General features: G+C 43.5%; 1 protein-coding gene across 1 annotated transcript in view; it reads right to left on the bottom strand.

Annotated features, from left to right (window-relative positions):
• Nucleotides 1-11372: 11372 nt before the first annotated feature.
• Nucleotides 11373-20643, bottom strand: part of NOC4L (nucleolar complex associated 4 homolog) — a 255328-nt gene continuing 246057 nt past the window's right edge. The window contains exon 15 of the mRNA XM_069619985.1: nt 11373-11704. Coding sequence (XP_069476086.1) covers nt 11588-11704 — 117 coding nt within the window. The 3' untranslated portion in view covers nt 11373-11587. The remainder of the gene's footprint in view (nt 11705-20643) is intronic.

Below are 20643 nucleotides of genomic sequence, written 5' to 3'. Positions count from 1 at the left end.
GAATGAAGTTAGTTTGAATTCATGTTGTCAGAGTTCTGACGACCCTCCTTGAAGGGTCTTTGGGCAAAGCTTGTGTTTGTTACTGGGATGTGCTGATAATTTGAGATGAGGCTTCAATTAATGGCAATGTATATTTTTGGTTTGGTTGCAATGGTTTGTCATTGTATACATTTGTCAGAAAGGAGTCCTCAATTCGGCGATGACGCTGTAAGCATAATGCTCTAAGGGGTTCCAGTGGCGGGTGAGATTTGGAATGCTTCCTGGAGTGGTGTTCCCCCAGGATAGTGTGATGGGAGAGAGCAGTAAGAGGCCATTGTCAGGACGCCTTCACAACACATTTGTTGGTGTAGGCTGATCAGGCCATTCGCGAAGGGTAGTTTATGAGCAGACAACCCCCTGGGTGGAGGAGACTACGCTCATGGATGTGAGAGGTGGACTGTTAAGATGTAGATCACGCCACACTTGAATCTGTATTATATAGTTTATTTATAAAGTTATATGGTATAAGGACCCCCAGCAGGACCAGGGCATCCAGAGACAACACAGAAACTCTCCAACAGACAACAATGGAATTCTCTAAAAGAAAACAAGAATGCTTTGACATCAATGGAACAGTAAACCAGAATTCTAAATGGGACATCAAATGATTCTATCCAAGTCACATTACAACACATCTCCCCCCTTTCATATATGCATACCCACAAACAACAACATAATTGAAATTGACATAAGATTCCAACATCATCACATTGCAACACCACTCCTTCTCACCACCGCAACTCTGTCTTTGTTCCAGACCGGAACCCCCCCCCCCAACCCCATCACTCGTACTGCTCCCTTCAAAACAGCAACTACTTTCACGGGTTCAGAATATAAGGAATCACCCTTTTCTTAACCACACCTTTCCTGATCCGTACCCAATCGCCACATTGTACTCATAGCTCCTTCTTACCTCTCCTCTCATTCTCACGCATTACCCATTTCTCCTTTTTCTTTAACATCCTTCTCACCTCATCCACAACCAAATCAGACTCTCCTTCTGCCCGACCACAGTGGACTCACTACAGTATTTGGTTTGCGTCCCCTCATCAATTCAAAAGGACACAACCCAGTGGTGGTATGTGGAGACAAACGCAGAGCCCACATCCTGTTCTGGAAAGCCACCTTCTTGTCGTATCCACACTCTTGAGCCATGCGAATACTCTCCCTTACACACCTATTCATTCTCTCGACTACCCCATCGGTCTCAGGTACAATGCCGACTTCTTGTGCTTAATTCCAGCTTTCTCACATTTCTTCAAATAAAACATCCCCCAGTAAATTGTGTACCATTATCAGTCAGAATACTTTCTGGCATACCTTCCTTCGCAAATATGTCCTGCAAAACATCCACCATACTTTCCCCTGAAATATCTCTCACTACCTTAAATTCACACCACCTCGAAAACAAATCCATCACCAACACCACAAACCTTCCCCTACCATATCCTAAATCCACAGGGCCCAGGATGTCCATGGCCAAATCACACCACACTGCAGAGGGAACATCCACCTCTACTATAGGCTGCTTCCTCGCCTCAGAACCTTTCCCAATTTTGACACATTCTGGGCATTCATTCAACCGTCTTTCAACATCTCTATCGAAACCCGGCCACCAGTAATCAGATCTCAAAATACCTTTGGTCTTGGAGACCCCTACGTGACCACAATGGGCTAAATCAATAACTTTAGATGGAATACCCTCAGGAACCACTGCCTGTTCCCACCTAAACAAAATGGCATCTGACAGACATCTCATCTCTCACTTCCCAAAACGGCCTCTCCCTTTCCAACAAATCAATCCTCTTAGGCCACACTGACGACATTACATACGACATTATTCGACATAACACCTCACCTTTCTTCATTTCCTCGAGCCACTCCTCCTTGGAAACAATACCTTCAGAATTAACAAACACCATCTCCATTTCCATGTCCATGTCTTGAACTACATCATACGACGACACTTTCAAACGCGACAAACTGTCCGCAAAAATATTTTCCCTTCCTGGAATTACTTTCATTTTGAAATGATGACATTGCATCTTAGTGACCCATCCAGCCACCCTGCATGAAACTTTGTCCAAACCTTTATTCTCAAAGATCACCTTTATGTTTGTGATCCGTTCGAATGATAAAGTCAGTTCCCCATACTACATTTTTAAACCTTTCAAAAGCCCAGTAGCATGCTAAAGCTTCTTTTTCTAAAACAGTATCGCACTTCTGCACCTCTTAATCCTCGAGACGCATGCACAATTACTTCTTCAGTTCCATTCTTGCATAACCGAGATAACACAGCACCAACACTTGTGTCAGTCGCGTCGACAGTAATGACTGTGGTTCTCCTTGTGTCAAAACACCCTAACAGCTGTGCCAAATTGATCTCCTCCTTTATCCTTTGAAATTCCATCTCACAAGGTTCATTCCACACAAATTCAACACCTTTCTCATCTCTACCACCCGTGACCGCATAATTCTCCACAAATTTCTGGTAGAATTCAGTCATACCCAAAAATGACCGTAATTCAACTTTATTTGCTGGGCTGTTCACCTCCTTAATTGAATCCACCAAATTCCCTTTTCGGTTTCACCCTTTCACTAGACACTTCATGTCCTAAGTATTCCACCTTGGACACACCAAATTGACATTTTTCCTCCCTTAATGGGATTCCTTTCTCCTCGAATATCCTCAACACTGTGTCTAACACTTTATCAAGTTCCTCTACTGTCTCACCACATACCAAGACATTGTCTTGAAAACAAAAAGACTCCTCTCAATAAGCGATCTATAACCTTTATGGCATCCTCTTAAATTGGTATACTCCTTCATGGCTGATAAATGCTGTCGACTTTCGACAATTTTCCTCCAACTCGACTTGGTGGTAAGCCGATGCCATGTCCAGTTTAGTGAAAACTTTACCACGCCCCACCCTTGCCAACATCTCTCCCATGTTTGGCAAAGGATGTCTATCAACTAACACACACTTGCTAAGTTCACGTAAATGGATGCATAATCTCAAAATCACCTGAGCCCTTTTTCACAACCACAACTGGTGATGTCCACTCCACTCCTCCTGCCTTTTCAATCACTCCCATATGCAATAATTTCTCTAAATCTTTCTTAACACCATCCCTTAGAGCCAAGAAAACAGGTCTCAGCTTTTCAACTATAGGAATACTTCCCTTCTTAAGAATTATCTGATGCTGGACTCCTTTTTTAAAGACCTTGGGATGGTTCACAACCGGCGTACACGCCACTTGCAATACTTGTGCTTGCCCATTAGGATCAAGCTTTATTTTTAAGTTTCTCTGCTCTCTCCATCCTAGTAAAGCAAGTCCTTCTTAGCAACATATAGCTTTCCTTCGCAGTGGCAATCTTTGAATTTAAATGTTCCCACAATGTAAACCAGCAATTCTATCCTGTCTTGGTTATATCCCCCAGGATTGATATCAGGCTTTAACAACTCACATTACTTACCCTTCACTTCCTTTTCAAACACATCTCTTGATGTCAACGTAATTTTGGACCCTGAATCAGCCATCATGCGTACTTCATTCCCATTCACTCTCACAGTGGCATACAGGTGCTCACACTTATCCTCATCCTCATTATTCCACACCACATTTATAGTGTTGACTGTAACATTCTGCAAGGGTAATGTGACATCTTCATCCGACGACCTCGCCTCATCTTCTTCGTTGACATATAATACCCTCCTTTGGTTAAATTGACCCATCTGATAGTTGTTGCAACAGTTTGCAAAATGTCCCTTTCTCTTGCATCTGGCACAAATAGCTCTTCGGCCTGGACATACCACCGATGCCGCAAAATGACTGCTGCTTGCACATAGAAAACACAGTCTTTCCTCCCTTTTTGCTATTTTCTGATAAGTTCCTTGTCTCTTTGTCTTCTACTACTCTGCGTGTTGCTCGTCTGTCCTTCCCTTTTTTCTTACCCTTGGAGTTGACAACATTCAATATTTCCGCTTTCATTTCCTTTGGCTCGTTGGGTTTCTTTATTCACAGGTTTTGCCACACACACCAGGGAATGCTTCACCCCTCCTGCATATATCCAATACCTCATCCAGGGTGGGCTCATCCCTCAACCATAACTCTTCACAAATTTTATTTGAATTACAATGGGTCATAAATTGGTCCCTTATAGGTTCATCAAATGACCCCTGAAATTTACATGACAAAGCCAAATGCCGTAGAGCAGTCACGTACTCTTCCACTGACTCCCCTTGATCCTGGACTCGCATACGAAAATTTAAACGTTCCAATATCGTGCTCGTCTTGGGATTGAAGTGTAAATCCAACTTGAGGAGGGCTGCAACAAATTAATTCATGGCATCACCACTTCCATCTCCGGTTGGCTGTGGAAGCATTTCAAAAATCCTTTGCCCTTCATGCCCCAAAAAGTGCAATAAGGCAAGTTTTCTCTCATTAGAACATGAATTGCCACCAGCTGCTTTAACATAATGCATAAACCTTTACGCCACTGAGCCCACAGAATTTTTGCTGGACCCGGAGTGGGCAAGAAGACAGGGGGGCCGGCTACACCCGGCATAGCCATCTTGGTTGACTTTTGACATCTTCACCACAACTGACAGTCTTCACTCGGACGTTGGTGGGCCGAACACAATTTACAATCTTTGTGATATTTCTCACTCTGCAATATAATATCCAATGCTTCCTCTATGTGCCTGTAATTTGCGCAACATAATGTCTCTGGTCCTTTTATCTTTGTGTAATATATGACCATGCCTTGAATCGTGACCCTCTCAGCTAGTGTTCCAAATACTTGAAGTCTGCTTGGTCTCCTTGATTAAATTCCACACTAAATATTGCTGTGACTTCTGACCTTCTATTGAATGTTCCCCTCTTTTGACCTTTTTGGCTCAAAAGAGCCCCCCCTCCCCTTCTTCTACCTTCTCCTTAAGCAGTCTTCACCCTTATGAATAGCCCCTTATCTGGAATACTGCATGCAGCACAGCTCGCTGCTCAGTTCACTGTTCGCTTTCACGCCGATTCAAGTGCGCTTATATACCGTTTAATACAGTAAGGCCCGGCACTCAGAAACGCTGGCTCGCGCTGGAGCGTCAGCAGCCGCGGCTGCTAATACGTGCTACGATGACTTTCTGGGCAAGGGGCGGGCAGGAGGGGGGGCAGGGAGCCACTTACTTCTGACTTCGTAGTATGAATGTGGCACAAACTGCCCGATCCACATTGGCCGCTACTACGCCCATTATGGAGCGGAGCGGCTTCACTGCTGCTGGGGGTCCGCTCCTTTTGACCTCGTTGCCAATGTTAAGATGTAGATCACGCCACACTTGGATCTGTATTATATAGTTTATTTATAAAGTTATATGCTATAAGGACCCCCAGCAGGACCAGGCCATCCAGAGACAACACAGAAACTCTCCAACTGACAATGGAATTCTCTAAAAGAAAACAAGAATGCTTTGACATCGACGGAACAGTAAACCAGAAATATAAATGTGACATCAAATGATTCTATCCAAGTCACATTACAACATGGACACATAGCGCGCTTAAGGGCAAGTTAACAGGGTGGTGCCCAGTGACAATTGGGGTAGTGCTGGAATTTAGACTAGCTTGCAGGCAGGTCTCTCATAAAGATGCAAACGGGTGTTAAGACATGATGAAGGGTATGGTCCCTCACAGTTGGAATGCTGCCTGGAGTGGTGTTCCACTGTATGGCCCACCAAACAATCTTTGTGTTGGGGCCTGGTGGGTGAAAAATTGATAAGGTTACTTGCCCAGATCCCAGATACTTGGAGGAAAATGACTGGTAGTCCAGTGGCAGGCTGCATCTGGACAGGGCACTTTCAGGCTTAGGATATTCAATATCTGCTTACTCTGCCAGAATACCATTAGAAGTGGTATTTCTTTGGCACTTAACACAAGTAATCCATGATGGGCTTTTTGTTTTGAGAGGTCATTATCTGGATGTATGCCAATCTACTTTATTTGGATTACTGGATGGGTTGGGCCTTACAACATAGCTTCAGTCACAATAACTTCACTAAACAGATGTTCCAAAATGCCCATCCATATAAACACTTAAGTGGGATCCGTGGACTTCACAATACCAGTCCAACCTGAAAACTGCTTTTAAATGCATCATACTGTACAAATCATTTGGACGGCCACTGCAGGAAACGGTACTTTCTCACTAAATGAGTGGGGAATGCCAGACAAACTCTTGAAATAAGGGCCAGTTGGCAGGTATGTTCACTTTGAAAGTTACTTCATGTTTATTATGCCTACGTCAGTGAGCAGGTGCCTTTTGTTCTTAGTTCAATGAGATTTAGTTCACTGGAAGAAGCCCTCTGTTTATAGTGTGATCTGTATTTCAACAACTAATGGTGGCAGGACAAAGGAGGACCAATGGCCACAAGCACCCTGAGCAGTGTTCGCTATTGCAATGAAGTCAAAGCTTGCAGCCAAGGCTGGAGGCTTCTTGTCATACCTTGCCCATGTACACAGCAGACATGTGGGGGAAAGCAGTTGTTGTGGAACCACATATACAGCAAACATCTGCTCGGTGCAGTATCCTTACAGTGGTGTGTGGGAAGTGGGGTGGATGACTCAGTACAATGTGGAGGAATCCTATGCTGTACAGTTACACTGGTCTTTCCCTGCTGTTTGTCCACATGCCTATCTCCAAGTGGTTTTCAATTCCTACAACCCAACCATCCAAATATTCTTCTCAAAGCGGTCCATCCAGTAACCAATACCATAGCTGTTCATCCATCCACCCTTTCGTTACCTGCACATCCAAATGTCCTTTCCATTGATTGATCCCTGTGCCTTCCTCTAGCATGTCTGTATGCCCATCCCCTTAATGGTAAACCTCTGACACTCCGGATGCCCTTCTAGCTCTTGATCCTTATGCCCTTCCCCAATTTCCATCCTGTAGCCCTTCCTCTACCTGTCCATATGCCATTGGTCCTGCTCTTTTTCCACATGCGCCCCTAGACGTCGCATCAAAATTCCCATACACTAGTTTCACAACCTTCAGCTCCCATCCAGCTGTCCATCCGTATGGCCCTGTACTCACGGATCCATATCATAGCCAGGTTCACCTTGGCATGGCTTCCGCAATGCAGCGGCTCAGTACTGGCATTACCCGAGGAGTTGGAAGCTCCTATGGTGTTTGCAGGATTATCAGTGCCTGGACACAAACTCCCAGCATCCCGATGGGCCACGTGGTGTCATTGCGCTGGGTGCCCTACAGACATCACAACCCAGAACTACATACGGAGAACTTGCTCACCGGTCTCTGCTTCTCAACAGATTACTGTGTTTTCAGGCTGATCCATGTCCTTTGCTTCCTGGATCTTCCTGGTCTCCTTACAGTTCTTTCTCCTTCCACTCAACCCCCACTTCTCGTCCCTAATATAATAATAATAAAGCATTTATATAGCGCTATATATAATCCCTCTCAACGGAATTACTCTGGTTAGAAACTACTGCTTCATTTCAGTCGACATGGATATTAGGATTAGACTCTGGACTTCAGTGAGATTGTGGATTTTGTGCCATTTGAATTCTAACTATGGATTACAACCTAGATTGTGTATTTCTTTTGGATTATGGCTTGAGGAACTATATTGCTGGATTTCTGGTTATACACTACGGACATTTTTAGATCACGATTTAGTTTGACTCCGGACATCTTTCGGTGGCCGTCTTTTGGCATAGCTCTACTCTTCCTTATGCCTGGGTGTTCCCACGTGGCTCCATCATTCTGCAGAGAACGCATCCAGGGGACGGTGGGGGCGAGAGGAGGCACGACATAGATAAGGAAATACTTGTCCTCAAATTGTCAACCTTGCATCTTTTTTAAGCTAGTAAGAAAGCTCAGTGGTATTCCTCCCTACCTTTCACCTATTTCCCTGATGTAGTGAGTAGTCTTAGCCTCCTGCACCACAAGGAGGGTCTTATTCTCTCAAAGGATCTTGTTCAGTTTTGTAACCAACCTGAGACCCACAATGGAGTTGGGGGCGTGAATCCGCTCTGTTACTTATACCGACGTACGCAGGTATCCTCTAGCATTGACTGATTCAACACACAGTACAGGTGTGGAGGGCAGCCCAAAAACACACCGGATGGAAGGACAGACCGACATGAGCACAACCTCTCTGGGCAAATATCTTACTGCCAAAGGTAAATAAACTGCTGGTGTTGCCTGGATGGATGGGCGCAGGCATTAGAACCATTGCTGATGTGGTAGGAGGGGAAGAGAATCGCTTCATTTGCCGAGCTGCAGTGGAAGTTTGGTCTATCAAACATAGAACAGTACCACTACTTGCAATTATCGCATGCACTATGAACACAACTCTCAAATCTGACGGACATACCGCAATGCTCCCCACTTGAAAGAAATGTTCTCTTAGGTCATATACCCACCATGGTCACGTCTACCTTGTATCAAGCCATAACCACTTTCAAAGCCCCAGGGCTGTTCAATCTTAAAACCAAGTGGGAGGCGGACATGGGACCTGTGGGATACATCAACCAGCCCTGCAGAATTCCCCTACCTCACCAATCTGCACTTCAGCAGTTACCAGCAGAATGGCTGCGCTGGCTCTGCAAAGCGCCATTCCCTTGTATCAAAACTGCTTTTTGCAGCTACAAAAATAATGGCTGGGCTGTCTTTGCCGAGCATATATGGGGCGAGATGGAACATGGAACACCCCGAGAAAGCCTGCCAGTGTTTTCCTTATGTGCACCAAAGAAAAGAATTGAAAAACAGTGCTGCTTTGCTGGTAGCTCAAAATTTCCCATAAAAAAAGGAAATATTTGACATTTAAAATTACTGCGCCCTGATGCTCTTTTCCACCGTTTTTAACAGTACACAATTTGTTCCAGTGAGACCCATCTATGTCCATCAATATTCAGGTTGTGCTCCAGCAAAAGGGGGCATTTCTCACTGAATGACAGGCTGGGTCAGGCAAGATCTGGGAAATCACAAGGAACTTAATTCCAAGCCGTACGGAACAACGCTTGACTTGTTGCAACAAAACATCACAGTTAAACTCTTCAAAAGAAGCCCTATCTCCGCATTGTAAGGTGACAGCCAAGGAAAATTAACCACGTGTAAAAATGGTGCTTTTTGCAAACAAGGAAATGTCTGTTTAAAGGTAAATTGTTGAATTAAGGCCCAGTCCTTGCATAGAGATGTGAGGGGGGTGGGGGGGAAGTCTGGGAGGGCTGTGTTAAAATATATGTAGGATATTAATTCCAACAGTTTTGTTTTCTGGTTCAGGAAAGAAAATGGCTTCCTGGGAATAGGATTTGCCTCCCTCAAGTGGATAGCCCCCCCCCCCCCCTCACTCCCCAGGGGCATCTGAATAAGCAATGGGGAGAATGTAACACGCTCATCAGACAATGAGGCAGTGCTCTAGCCTCGTACAATAGATTTCTGGGACACATAGGTGAGACTTTTTAGCAGCACTTCCCCTCCACTTAAATTGGGGTGCTTCAAAGACAAATCCATGGGAACTCCAGAGCAACATTGGATTCAGGCTGGCTAAAACCTGACATCTGCTGGGGGTTGGGAAGTATGCACTTATTTGGAAGGCAAAAGCTAGCCCATCTGGGGCAAAAGACTGTATGGAATTAATAAACTTTAAGACTTATTTTTGCAACCGGAAAACACAGAAATTCGACAGTTTAAATGTAATTTTGGTGGCATTAAAACAAGACAGTATAGCTTTCCCTAGTATGTAGGGGATGTAAACGGCAGAAAAATGTAAATCATGGGAAAAGTATACTTGGTGCAACTTTGAAATTGAATGCAAACATGCTTTATGATGATAGATACACATCTAAAATTGTAGAATTGTAGGTGAAACTGTTCCCACAAAAATGTTTGAAAGGTTATTAGAAGGACGAAACAATGTCATACGAATTTGGGATTTGGAATATTATGCTCTGTGTGAAATATGTAATCCGCCTATGTGATTTTCAAAAGTGCCACAACTGTAAAAATGTGCAATTTATGTTATAACTTATTTTTGGCAAAATTAACTGATGTCATGTCCTTAAAATCCAACTGGCTGACAGGAAGGCAGCAACAGGCATCCCTGCCCAATCCAGTTGTTAGAGGCATGACCAGCCAAAGCCTGCCCCCATGGTAAATCCTGTGATGTCATCCACCTTATAAAAAGTGGAAGCTCACAGAGAAAGGACACACTCTTCTGAATATTTCAGCTCCTGCTATCCTGATGTTCCATATTCACTCTGCAAGATTCCAGTTAATAGGGGTTTGAGGGAGTATTGCAGGGGGAAATCTTAACTGGGGCGCCATCTACCCGAAAAGTAATATTGCTCTCATTCATTTGTGCTTTCAGTATGTTATATCAGAAGGTCAAACTAAGTGTATTCTATCATTTTACCTTGTAATTATCACCCCATTGGTGATTGCTGCCCAATATTAAATGTGTGTGATTTCATCTGAATTTAAAATAAATATTATATTCCCACCCACCGGCCTTGTTCCTGGTCCATTGTGACCCGGGGTATTTCTAAAAGGGGGTGTGAAACGGGTTGGGTGCCATCTCTATCTGAATTCTAAGGAAATAAAGAAAATGTATTTTAATTGTGCGCTGCATCTCAGGCTAGTGGCAAGAGTCCTGGTCTGGTGTGTGACGCCCAATTAGAATCCTTAACAGACACATAGAACCGGAGGAGTGGGTGGAGGCCCTGATGTTTCCCAGGGAGGTGGCTATCTCCTCACCTTGTACAGCTTAAAATCCTCCCATAGAGTCTACTACCCCAGGGTCTCGCTGTTTCGATGGGGCAAGGTGGATGACCCCCAATGCTTGAGGTGTGGGGTCCAAGAGGGCACTTTCATTCATACCCTCTGGGATTGGCCACGGGTCCGCCACTTCTAGGCAGCATGCTGTAGCAAATTATCCAATCTATTGGGCACAGAGATATCCCAGAAGAGTCGGGAATCACCTTTTGTGGTAGATGGGGGAAATGCAAGGCAACAAGTATACACTGTCATGAGCACCATGACTCAGTATGACCCAATTTTCTTCTGCTTTGTTATGTTTTTGAAAACCAATACAAATTGTATTAAAAAAAAAAAAAAAAAAAAGAAATATACCTGGATCCCACATGCCTTTTCCCAAACTATACCTTCATTTGTCAGTACTCCATTGACCCGATAACGCCTTCCATCATTTCCATTAGGCCCTCGCCCTGCAGACCTTAAAATCATACCCATCCCAGTTTCCCCCCGACCTAAATAATTCTGAATACACAAATGAAATGAAGAATTCAAATAACAAAAATAAAAATATGAATGTAATGTATGGTTGCGAAATGGTATTGTTGGAAGGGTCATTACACCAGTTCTTGAACAGTCCTCTTGTCATTACGCCAGTTCTTGAACGTTCCTCTTGCCTTCAAATAAGGATCAGTTTCCCAGCTTTATTGGATGCCAACCTTCAGAGGCATATGCCCGAAAGTCCCACAATACAGATGATCCCATGCATATCGACTGCTTCTACTCCAATGCAAAGTGCACGCCGCAGATGTCGCCCTTCTTTCCAAACAGACCACGGAAAGGCTCAAATTCCAGTGGAACTCGCTTCACTTTTTTTTTCAGTTCTCTTTCAAATAGCTATAAAAGAAAAAACAGATTAGTACCGTATAGTGTACATCAAGGGCGCATTAAAGAGAATTGTATGTCATGTGCGGCCAATGGGAACCCTGACATTTGTGGGCAGAAAACATCTGCAAGCAGTCAGACACCAGCATAAGCTCAATGGCGAGCAGTTTCCAACCATAGCATGTTTTCATGAGTTGCTTTTCTGTCAATATTTTTTCCATAGGAAGAGCACTTTTTGAGCGGCTTATAACTTCACCCCATCATGGATGAATCCTCACCAAACTTTGCAAAAAAAAGGTATATGGCCCACTCTGAATTATTTTGCAAAGTTTGGTGAGGTTTGGTCTGGGGAGGGGGGAGGGAGGGAGGAGCTAAGTTATAGGGGGGGGTTCCCAAAATTTCTTTTTTCCCCATAGACTGAATGGAGAAAAATATTCTTTCTAGCCTACAGCCCAAACCGCTGGATGGATTTTCACCAAATTTGCAGTAGGAGCAGCGGCTTGGTCTCGAAAGCGTGCTTTTGTAAATTTGGTGAAAATCCGTCAAGTATTTTTTTTTTAAATGACCAAAAAGTAGGTCTAAAGAAATAAGTGATACCTATGTCCGCTTCGCGGACAGGACACTGATTGCCCAATTGGCTTACGTCATGTCCGCAGACATGCGACGTGTTCGCTGATCGGTTGGAGCGAAGCGGGAGGTGCGTCACATTTTTTCAATGCGCCCGCCATCTTGGATTCACGGACAGCAGCTGACATCGCGGTAAAAACATTAAAAAACCACAACTTTGCACTTGTCAAACTCATCAAATAATCTCTGGAGAGGTGAGGGGTGTTGAGGATGGGATGGGATGGGATATGGCTGCAAGAGGCAAAAAACCTGCGTTTTTTTTGCCGCAAACAGTTCGGATGTTCGCGAACAGTCCTGTGAGGTTCGGGGACACCTCAGCATTACACGGTTGGTGAAAAGCAGTTCTTGGATGGCTTAGAACTTTGGCACCACTTCATTAAACTGCATGTAATTTTGCAGTTTTATTCTTGAGCTGATTCCGAATGTGTCTGCAAAGTCAAGAGGGGGCAAAATTAGAGTGGGTGTCTCAAAATAATGTAAAGGATTATAAATGAGGTGCCATTTGACGAATCTGCACCTAATTTGGCAAACTGATAATAGATCTAGATATACATGTGTTTGCGAAGTTTGGTGGCATTCTGTCAAGAGGGGGCAAAATTAGATGGAGGTCCCAAATTATTTTAAAGGCTTATAAATGGGGTGCAATTTAACAAATCTACACAAATGTTTGCAAAAAGATTTTAGATCTAGATATAAATGTTTTCATAAAGTCTATATGGATTTTGTCAAGTGGGGGCTAGGTTATATGACTATTTTATGTGCATACATTTGACACTTTCGAAAAAAAAAAAACATGTGTGGATTTCCAGCAAACTTGTGGAAGGAGCATTGGCAAGGATCTGAAAGCATGGTTTTGCAAATGTGCCCGTGTTTAATTTTTGAACTAGTGTCATAATGTAGGTACAAAAAATAGTGATATACCTTTTTGGTGACTGAGGTATAGCCGGTAGCCATGGGCAGTGGCCAGATTGCCTGGGTCATGGAATAAGGTCATGATCCGGTCCATCTGGCTACTGGCTATGATCACGGGGGACAACACATGGGGTTAAAGTGGCCATGTCCACCTGGGACCGGCTTTGTGGAAAATGTGTTTGAAATTGGGATAGGTTTGAAAGGGAAGAAAAATGTGCTCGTAGTAATATGGTCATAGAGTTTTCTCTTCGCCTTTTGCAGGCTGCCATGGAAAGCGAAGAGGGACCCTGTATGGAACCCCACCTTCCCTTTCCATGGTGGCCATCTTGGAAAAGGATTTTCCTGGCATCCCGGTGTAGGAAGGAAAATCCTTTTTTGGCACCCCAGGTTCCTGCTTTGGGAACCTACAGTGCTAATGGCGTTCACCCCTCATTGGCTGGAATGGGGGGGATAATGGTCCGGAGACCTCGTTATCCACCATCGCGCTTGGGCTGATAACTTGGGCTGCTGGGCCGGTACCCACCGTTTCAGTCCCGGACGATGAACGCCACAATATCACAATATTCCCATTAGCATAACACAAAATGCAAATGGTAATGTTGGAAAATCTTATTGATTCTATGTACTTTACTGAGAAATGTAAAGTAGATGGAGTACATACGTTTTGTTTAGTTCTATTTTTTAACTGTGAACGGTGGTTCCTAAAGGAACATTTCTTCTTTTGTTTTTGGATGCATTTCTTTTTGGCAGGTGAGCTAAGAAAGAAAGGTGGGGAGGGAAATGAGGGAAGAGGCACCAAACACTAATATGGAGGAGCAGGTGGACAGGGGAAAACGTTGCGCATGTGTTATTTCTAAGGTAGGGGGCAGTGTTTCTTATACTCCTTGATTACAGCAGTGGTGGTGACTCTTGGGGAGGAGGGATGGCCATAGCTGATGACATTTTAAAATAAATAGCAGTTTTGCTAAAAGTATGTACTGTGTACTAGATTGTTAATGGATAATGAGTAGGAATAGGTGTTGGATCTGTGCAAGGGAAATTTTGAAGTAGAAAGTTCCTAGATCAGTAGAAAATGCAGTTCTGAACTATCCGCGAAAGCACAGATTTTATCGTTAAGTGCAGACGTGTTCTTGGACACGTCATTATGCCGCGCACCAGCGTATGGTTATGTGGCACTGTCCGGAAGTTCCGCAATGAAGTCAGAGTTTTAAGGTGACACTTTGTAAATTGGACACAAATATTGTTATATTTGTTAAGTATGTTAGTAGATTGTAGGAAAATAGCATGCACTGGTAAAAACCTATGAAATTCACTGAATGAAACGTTGTTAAAAAGGGACGTTATGGTTAAGTTGGACTAATACATAACTTTGAAATTCAATGAAAAAACTGTGTTAAGGGGACATTATGGTTAAGTTGCACTAATAAAAACCTTCAGTAAAAAACGTTAAAAGGACGTTATTGTTACAAGTAAAATCGGAAAAAAAACCTGAAGTTCGCCAGTAAAGGTAAGCTAAGCAACCATAACTCGCGCCACCACCGTGCACTGCTAAGACTAACACCCAGGACATCAAAGATGATGTCACAAATATCATTGATGACATCACTGACGACATCACATGTGCATTTACTTTTCATACAAGGGGTTGTGAATGTAATGTTGGCAAAAAAGTATTGGGATTATCAGGAGATGTGTAATAAACTACATACTTCATTACGCAATGTAGTGTTCTAAAGAACATTCCATTGCAGTGTTCCTTCTAGTACAGGAACCTACTCATACAGAAATGTAGGTATTGGCTGCAGCATACACCACAGTGGTGCAATATTTGTAATTTTCCAAAGTTATAGAAGCATTCACCGTTTTATTATATATCAGACTTTTCCATACTGTGAAACATGTACTAAGTAGTTAGGATAGCACAGCGGCAACGTGCGTGCCTTGGAAGCAAGATGACACGAAGCAACACGGGTTTGATCCCCGGGTCCGGTCCGCGCTTAGAAACCACTGGGTGTTTAAGCGCGTTCTAAATACGCAACTAAGAGAAAAACAATTACTCAACTACAAAACAAACAATTCCTGTAACAGCGCCTCGATGCCTGCGGGCTGTGTGAGCGCTTTAAAAAAAAAAATGTAAATAATGCATCATTTCGTACATATTTCTACTAATACAAACAAAACATAAATAGACTACAATGCATACAAATATGGGGCTTATGTATGGAGAGTAAAGTAAGCAAACAAGAGGCAGTATCATTAGCAACTGTGTATAATATACATGATTGTATTCACGCACAAAAATGATTGCTGTGTTTCAGGCCTGCTTCTTCCCCTATATATGTACATCATAAGATGCGATTAAATTCTAAGGAAAGTAGTGTAAGAACATGTGAGAATAGCAAGATCTATAAATGTAATACCTTTTGAAAGTTACGTTTCTGACTGTCAGTAAATAAAACCACCTGGCCTAGATATGGCAGTGAGCAAAAAAGAAGGGGCTAGACATGTGATGTCATCAGTGATGTCATCAATGATATTTGTGATGTCATCTTTGATGTCCTGGGTGTTAGTCTTAGCAGTGCACGGTGGTGGTGCAAGTTATGGTTGCTTAGCTTACCGTAACTGGCGAATTTCAGGGGGTTTTCAATTTTACTTGTAACCATAACGTCCTTTTAACAAAGTTTTTTTACTGAATGTCATAGGTTTTTATAAGTGCAACTTAACCATAACGTCGCTTTAACAAAGTTTTTTCAGTGAATATATATCACAATTTACAAAACTAACCAATCTAAAAATAAACCAAAACAAGACATAGCAGGACATAGCAAGGGTTAAAGACATATCTCCTTTGTGCAAGTGATAAATGTGCACAAGACGATCACGTGGCCATGCTAGTATTTTTTTTATCTTTTAAAAGATGTGATACCGTTATAGATAAACTTTACACACTTATGTTAATATATGTTAAGAAATATATCTATTAAAACCAAGACAAATTTAGTTTAATCCTAGTTAATAAACTTCCAAATTTTATATTAATGTGCAAGAAGGGATCCATTTAACTTCAGAAGTATCAAAAGTCATATTGATAAACTTAATTGCCAAGATATGTATGCTGGGCTGGTGAGAATTCTATGCATACTCTCAGCAAATGCTGCATAGTTTCAAATGATTCAAGTTTTGACAAAATCGACAAGAACGCTTTGCCAACGGAAAAACACTGCATGGTATGGTCACCAAACAGTGCTGCACATTTAAAAGTAATACAAATGAATAGCGAATAGCTGGGAATTTAATTTGCTATTGTTGGGGGTTCATTTGTACATATCCTCACTTATTAACTCAAATGTGCTTTTTTTCCAGAAGCAATCTGTAGTTTACTAATCATGTCCCTGAGATTCGAGAGACGAACCAACAGATCGGACAAGAAAATATTCCAGTAATAAGCATTGTTTTTCGCCCATCAATTTTTAAATTAACAAAAATATCGGAATTTGAACACATGCATTGTAAGAAAAAAAGCATACCTCTGTAAATTAATGCAATAGTACTCAAAGATGTCAGACCCAATTCCAGATTCATATTATGGACAGGTACAGAGTTCGGTACACCTAGGATAAGCTTGCCATATTTTAGCATCAAGCTCATCAAGTTATCATAAGCCAGGCTAGCCTCATACCCAGAAATGCTATAGGCCATTATCAAGCCCTTCATTATCATCCATAATGGTTTGTGAAATGTTCAATATATTCTATCTTTGTAATTGCCTTACATGTACATCTATTACAATTCAATACCTTGCCTTTCTTTCAATTTAGGAATCAAAACTCAAGTATGGATACAAATCAACTAAAAACAAGGGGGTTGAGCACGATTTTGGTTATACTAGGAATTATAAACTTGTCCTTTAAATATTTTAAAATAGCCAGCAGTGATCTTTGAAGTCCAAATGGCATATGGTCCAATATAAAGAGATCATCAATGTTAGGTAAAATTTTCATATTTGTGATAAATCTGCCTGACCTGTGTCAACCCCAGAACATTTTGCTGGACTTGATGATTATTTTCCCTTGCCCCCAGGTGAGTGGGAATCTTTTTCCCCCCTCTCACCTAGCCCTTTACTCTTGTTATGGGTGACCTTGTTATGTCTCTCCATAGTGTAGGGTTGGAATGATAGTTTTCTATAACGTTTGGGCTTAGACTGGGTTGCCCTTTTAGGCATCCCTGTTAATTTCTCTTTGATGTACTTCCGTGAACTACTGTTCCCAAAGGGTAAAGAGGGATTTTCATCCCCCTTTACATGTTATATAGTGAGCCAGTACACCCCACCTTATGTGGAGTGCTGTGGGGATACAATGTATCCCCTTGCTTACTTACCTGTAGCAATTTTGTTAAATTTCACCATTTCTCATTTGTTTGTAGTTTGAGGTCTTGCTCTTTCTAGGCGGGAACTACCTCAGCGGAAGTTTTGTCTTCGGCAGGAATCCTTTGTATTCCCTACCTAGGCTCCAAAGTGTCTGAGAAGGCAGGCAGCGAGGGAGGAGTTCAAAACTCTGCAGCCCTTTGACTTTCACCTTGCATGAAAGGAACCAACTCTCAGTGGATGGCTGGCTGTCCCGATTGGACAGCCAGACCGCCCCTTACTGTAAAATGTAGGGAGAGATAGCTCTCAGGAGGTGATGCGGGCTGGTTCTGAAGTACAGTGTAGTCCCCAAGCACCCACAAAGGAATGTCCACACACTATGTTAGTGAAAACACAGTCTTTATATAAATAAGGTTCAAGGTTATATACACAATCACGATAACACACTGTGTACTCTGGCAATACTATATTGGCAAATATATACAGGTCTAGGTGGTACCACTCTTTAACTATTGATTCCTTTGGAATGCGTCCATGTCTAACAGCCCCAAAACAGCATATGAATCAGATTGTAAGATGAATCAACGCTAGACCACAGAAAGAATGCAGGTTAAATCGAGCAATAGCAGAACAGTCTATCCCACTACCATGGGACGGTTCTGTGCAAGGACTCCCCCCGCCTGAGCAACCTTTAAATAAAGCGTATTCGACAAACCCAGTCCAATTATGCCCAATATAGTCTTGAGGCCTTCTAAAAGGTTCCACGACACCAAAGTACCTGGTTTCGTAGAGTTGTTTGATGTGTCGTCGACGGGCCCTTCTTGAGAGGACTCCCTTTAAGGCAGGAGCCACGGGTCGTCAAGTGTCGGTGAAGAAAAAGGGTGAACACAGTCATTGCGGCAGCAGCTTTGGTTCTTGCAGTGCTCGTTGACATTCGGTCGAAAACGTCCTGCTAGGTGAGGTGTGCAGTGCACCTAGACGAGTGTTCGTTGCTGCAAAGAGTTACTGAAGAACTTGGGCCTAGCAAGGGCGTTGGGTCGTCGACGGCCTTGACTTTCTCCGGCAGGACGAAAACGGTCGACGAGGATGAGCAAGGGAGTCCTGGTTTCAATGTTCTTAGGCAAAGGAGCACTGCAGCTCCGGTCGTCGACGGTGATGGACTTCAATGTATGGGTGCTTCACTTCGTGATTACGCGGCGGTTCCTTTAGAGGGTCTGACGTCCAGGGAGCTTTGGCAAAGATCAGCTGGTGCACGATGGTCCCGTGTAGCTTGAGAAGTGGTCTCCTAACCAGGTCCTCTCTTTGATCAGTTCCTTGACAGTCACGCAGATTAGCGAAGGACAACAGCAGCAATTCTTCTTCCAGCAGGCTTCAAGGTTATGCATCAAGTATCAACTTCAGCTTCAGGACGATTTCCATCAGTGCAAGGCCCCCAGATATACAGTTGATCTCCCATTCACTCTGCTGGGTCACACTCAGGCAACCAATCATTCAGAAGAGCATTCAGGCAGTCAGGCAGCCAATCAGGCTCCCAGTGCATTCAGACCATTATTCTCCATCCAGAGACACCCAACACGGAATGTGGATTCGGACAAGCACTCTGCCATTCAGCACGCCACACTGTATTCATACCAGTTTCGGGCAGGGCTGTTTCAGTCATTGTGTCATCCACCAGATACTAGACACCCACAACATGAAATGCGTATTCGTCACACACTCCATTCACCCAGGTCCCACCCCATGGGCGTACCCACAACATACAGTCATTGGGATCCAGCCGGTCTGGCCTGGACTTCCCCACACCACCATATATGGAACTTCCACCCAACAGCCAGTCAGGGGGAAGGGACAGAGTCAGGGCTTTGCGGGACTTCGGGAAAACACAGTAACAGGTGATAGAAAGCAAGAAGCCACAGGGCCCATTTTGTTTCCTATCAGGAATCAACTGACTCCAATGGCAGGGCCTGGGTATCCCAAAAGACAAATGTCTTTTGGGATACCTAGCCCATACCCTGCTCTGTGGGCCACACGCAGGTGCCCAAAAAAATACACTACGAATACAGGGTCGTACTCCCACTCATGGGTGCCATAAGGGTATCCCAAGGGTCTGTTCACCAAACCAAAAAGAGGAAGAGCTGCACCGCCAGGAGTACCACATGAACTCCTGTGCGAAAAACAAGACAGAACATACATGATAAAGCAATAAAAGACAAGGATATGGAGGCCCTGTCCCTCCAATGCATTTCCAGCATCACACCAGGGTACCCGAATGCGACGATTCCTACCCAGAGGGTGGTGGGATCCACTAGTCTCAAAAAGACCTGTATTTTGAATCATCCCATGACGTGTTGTGACGTTGCTGGGCTGCAAAACGCTAATACCCTGGGACCTCGAGCCTGAGCACAGGTACTTGGTCTTCTGATCTCCAGAGAAATTATTCAAATGCCTGAAGGCCCCTCACTAGACTACAGGAACGAGAGAGTGAAGAGAATCTTACCAGCAATATACGTTCTTCATCAGACTGCTGTAAAAAGGCGCCAAATTCAGAGCCGCAAGAATCCATGAAGAACTGTAACGCTCACCTGGTATCCACAGAGACGTCACTCAGCCTGTTCTGACCTCTTACGACCTCAAACCCTTCCCTGGAGTCTAATCGACTGGAGACTGGGCCTGAAACACAGGATTGGTAGAGTTTAACTCCCTATTGTCTGTGTGCTTGAATCCCTTCTTCACCGGGGTCCAACCCTTCCCTTTGATCCACAGCTCACCTTGTTTTCTTGGAAAGTGTGCTCTCCGTCCTGCTTTCAGCGCAGGGGCGTGTTGATTGATGTCGGCTCGTTGCTATCTAGTTACTTCACTGGCAAGAGTCCGACAGGCAAGTATAAGGAGTCATTTGAACAGTTCTCTAACTTCGTTCCTTTCCTTCCTTAGATGATGGCCTGCATCTGGGGATGGCGACGTGCTGCTGAGAAGAGTAGCGCTGAAGGTGAATGAGAGCGCGATGCAACCCTTTCGTATTTATATTGAACTGAGTTCTTTTTCTGTGTCT

Source organism: Ambystoma mexicanum, chromosome 10 (genome assembly GCF_040938575.1).
Source record: "Ambystoma mexicanum isolate Mex_15411 chromosome 10, UKY_AmexF1_1, whole genome shotgun sequence".
Classification (NCBI taxonomy): domain Eukaryota; kingdom Metazoa; phylum Chordata; class Amphibia; order Caudata; family Ambystomatidae; genus Ambystoma; species Ambystoma mexicanum.
This window is presented reverse-complemented; position numbering and strand designations above follow the sequence as displayed.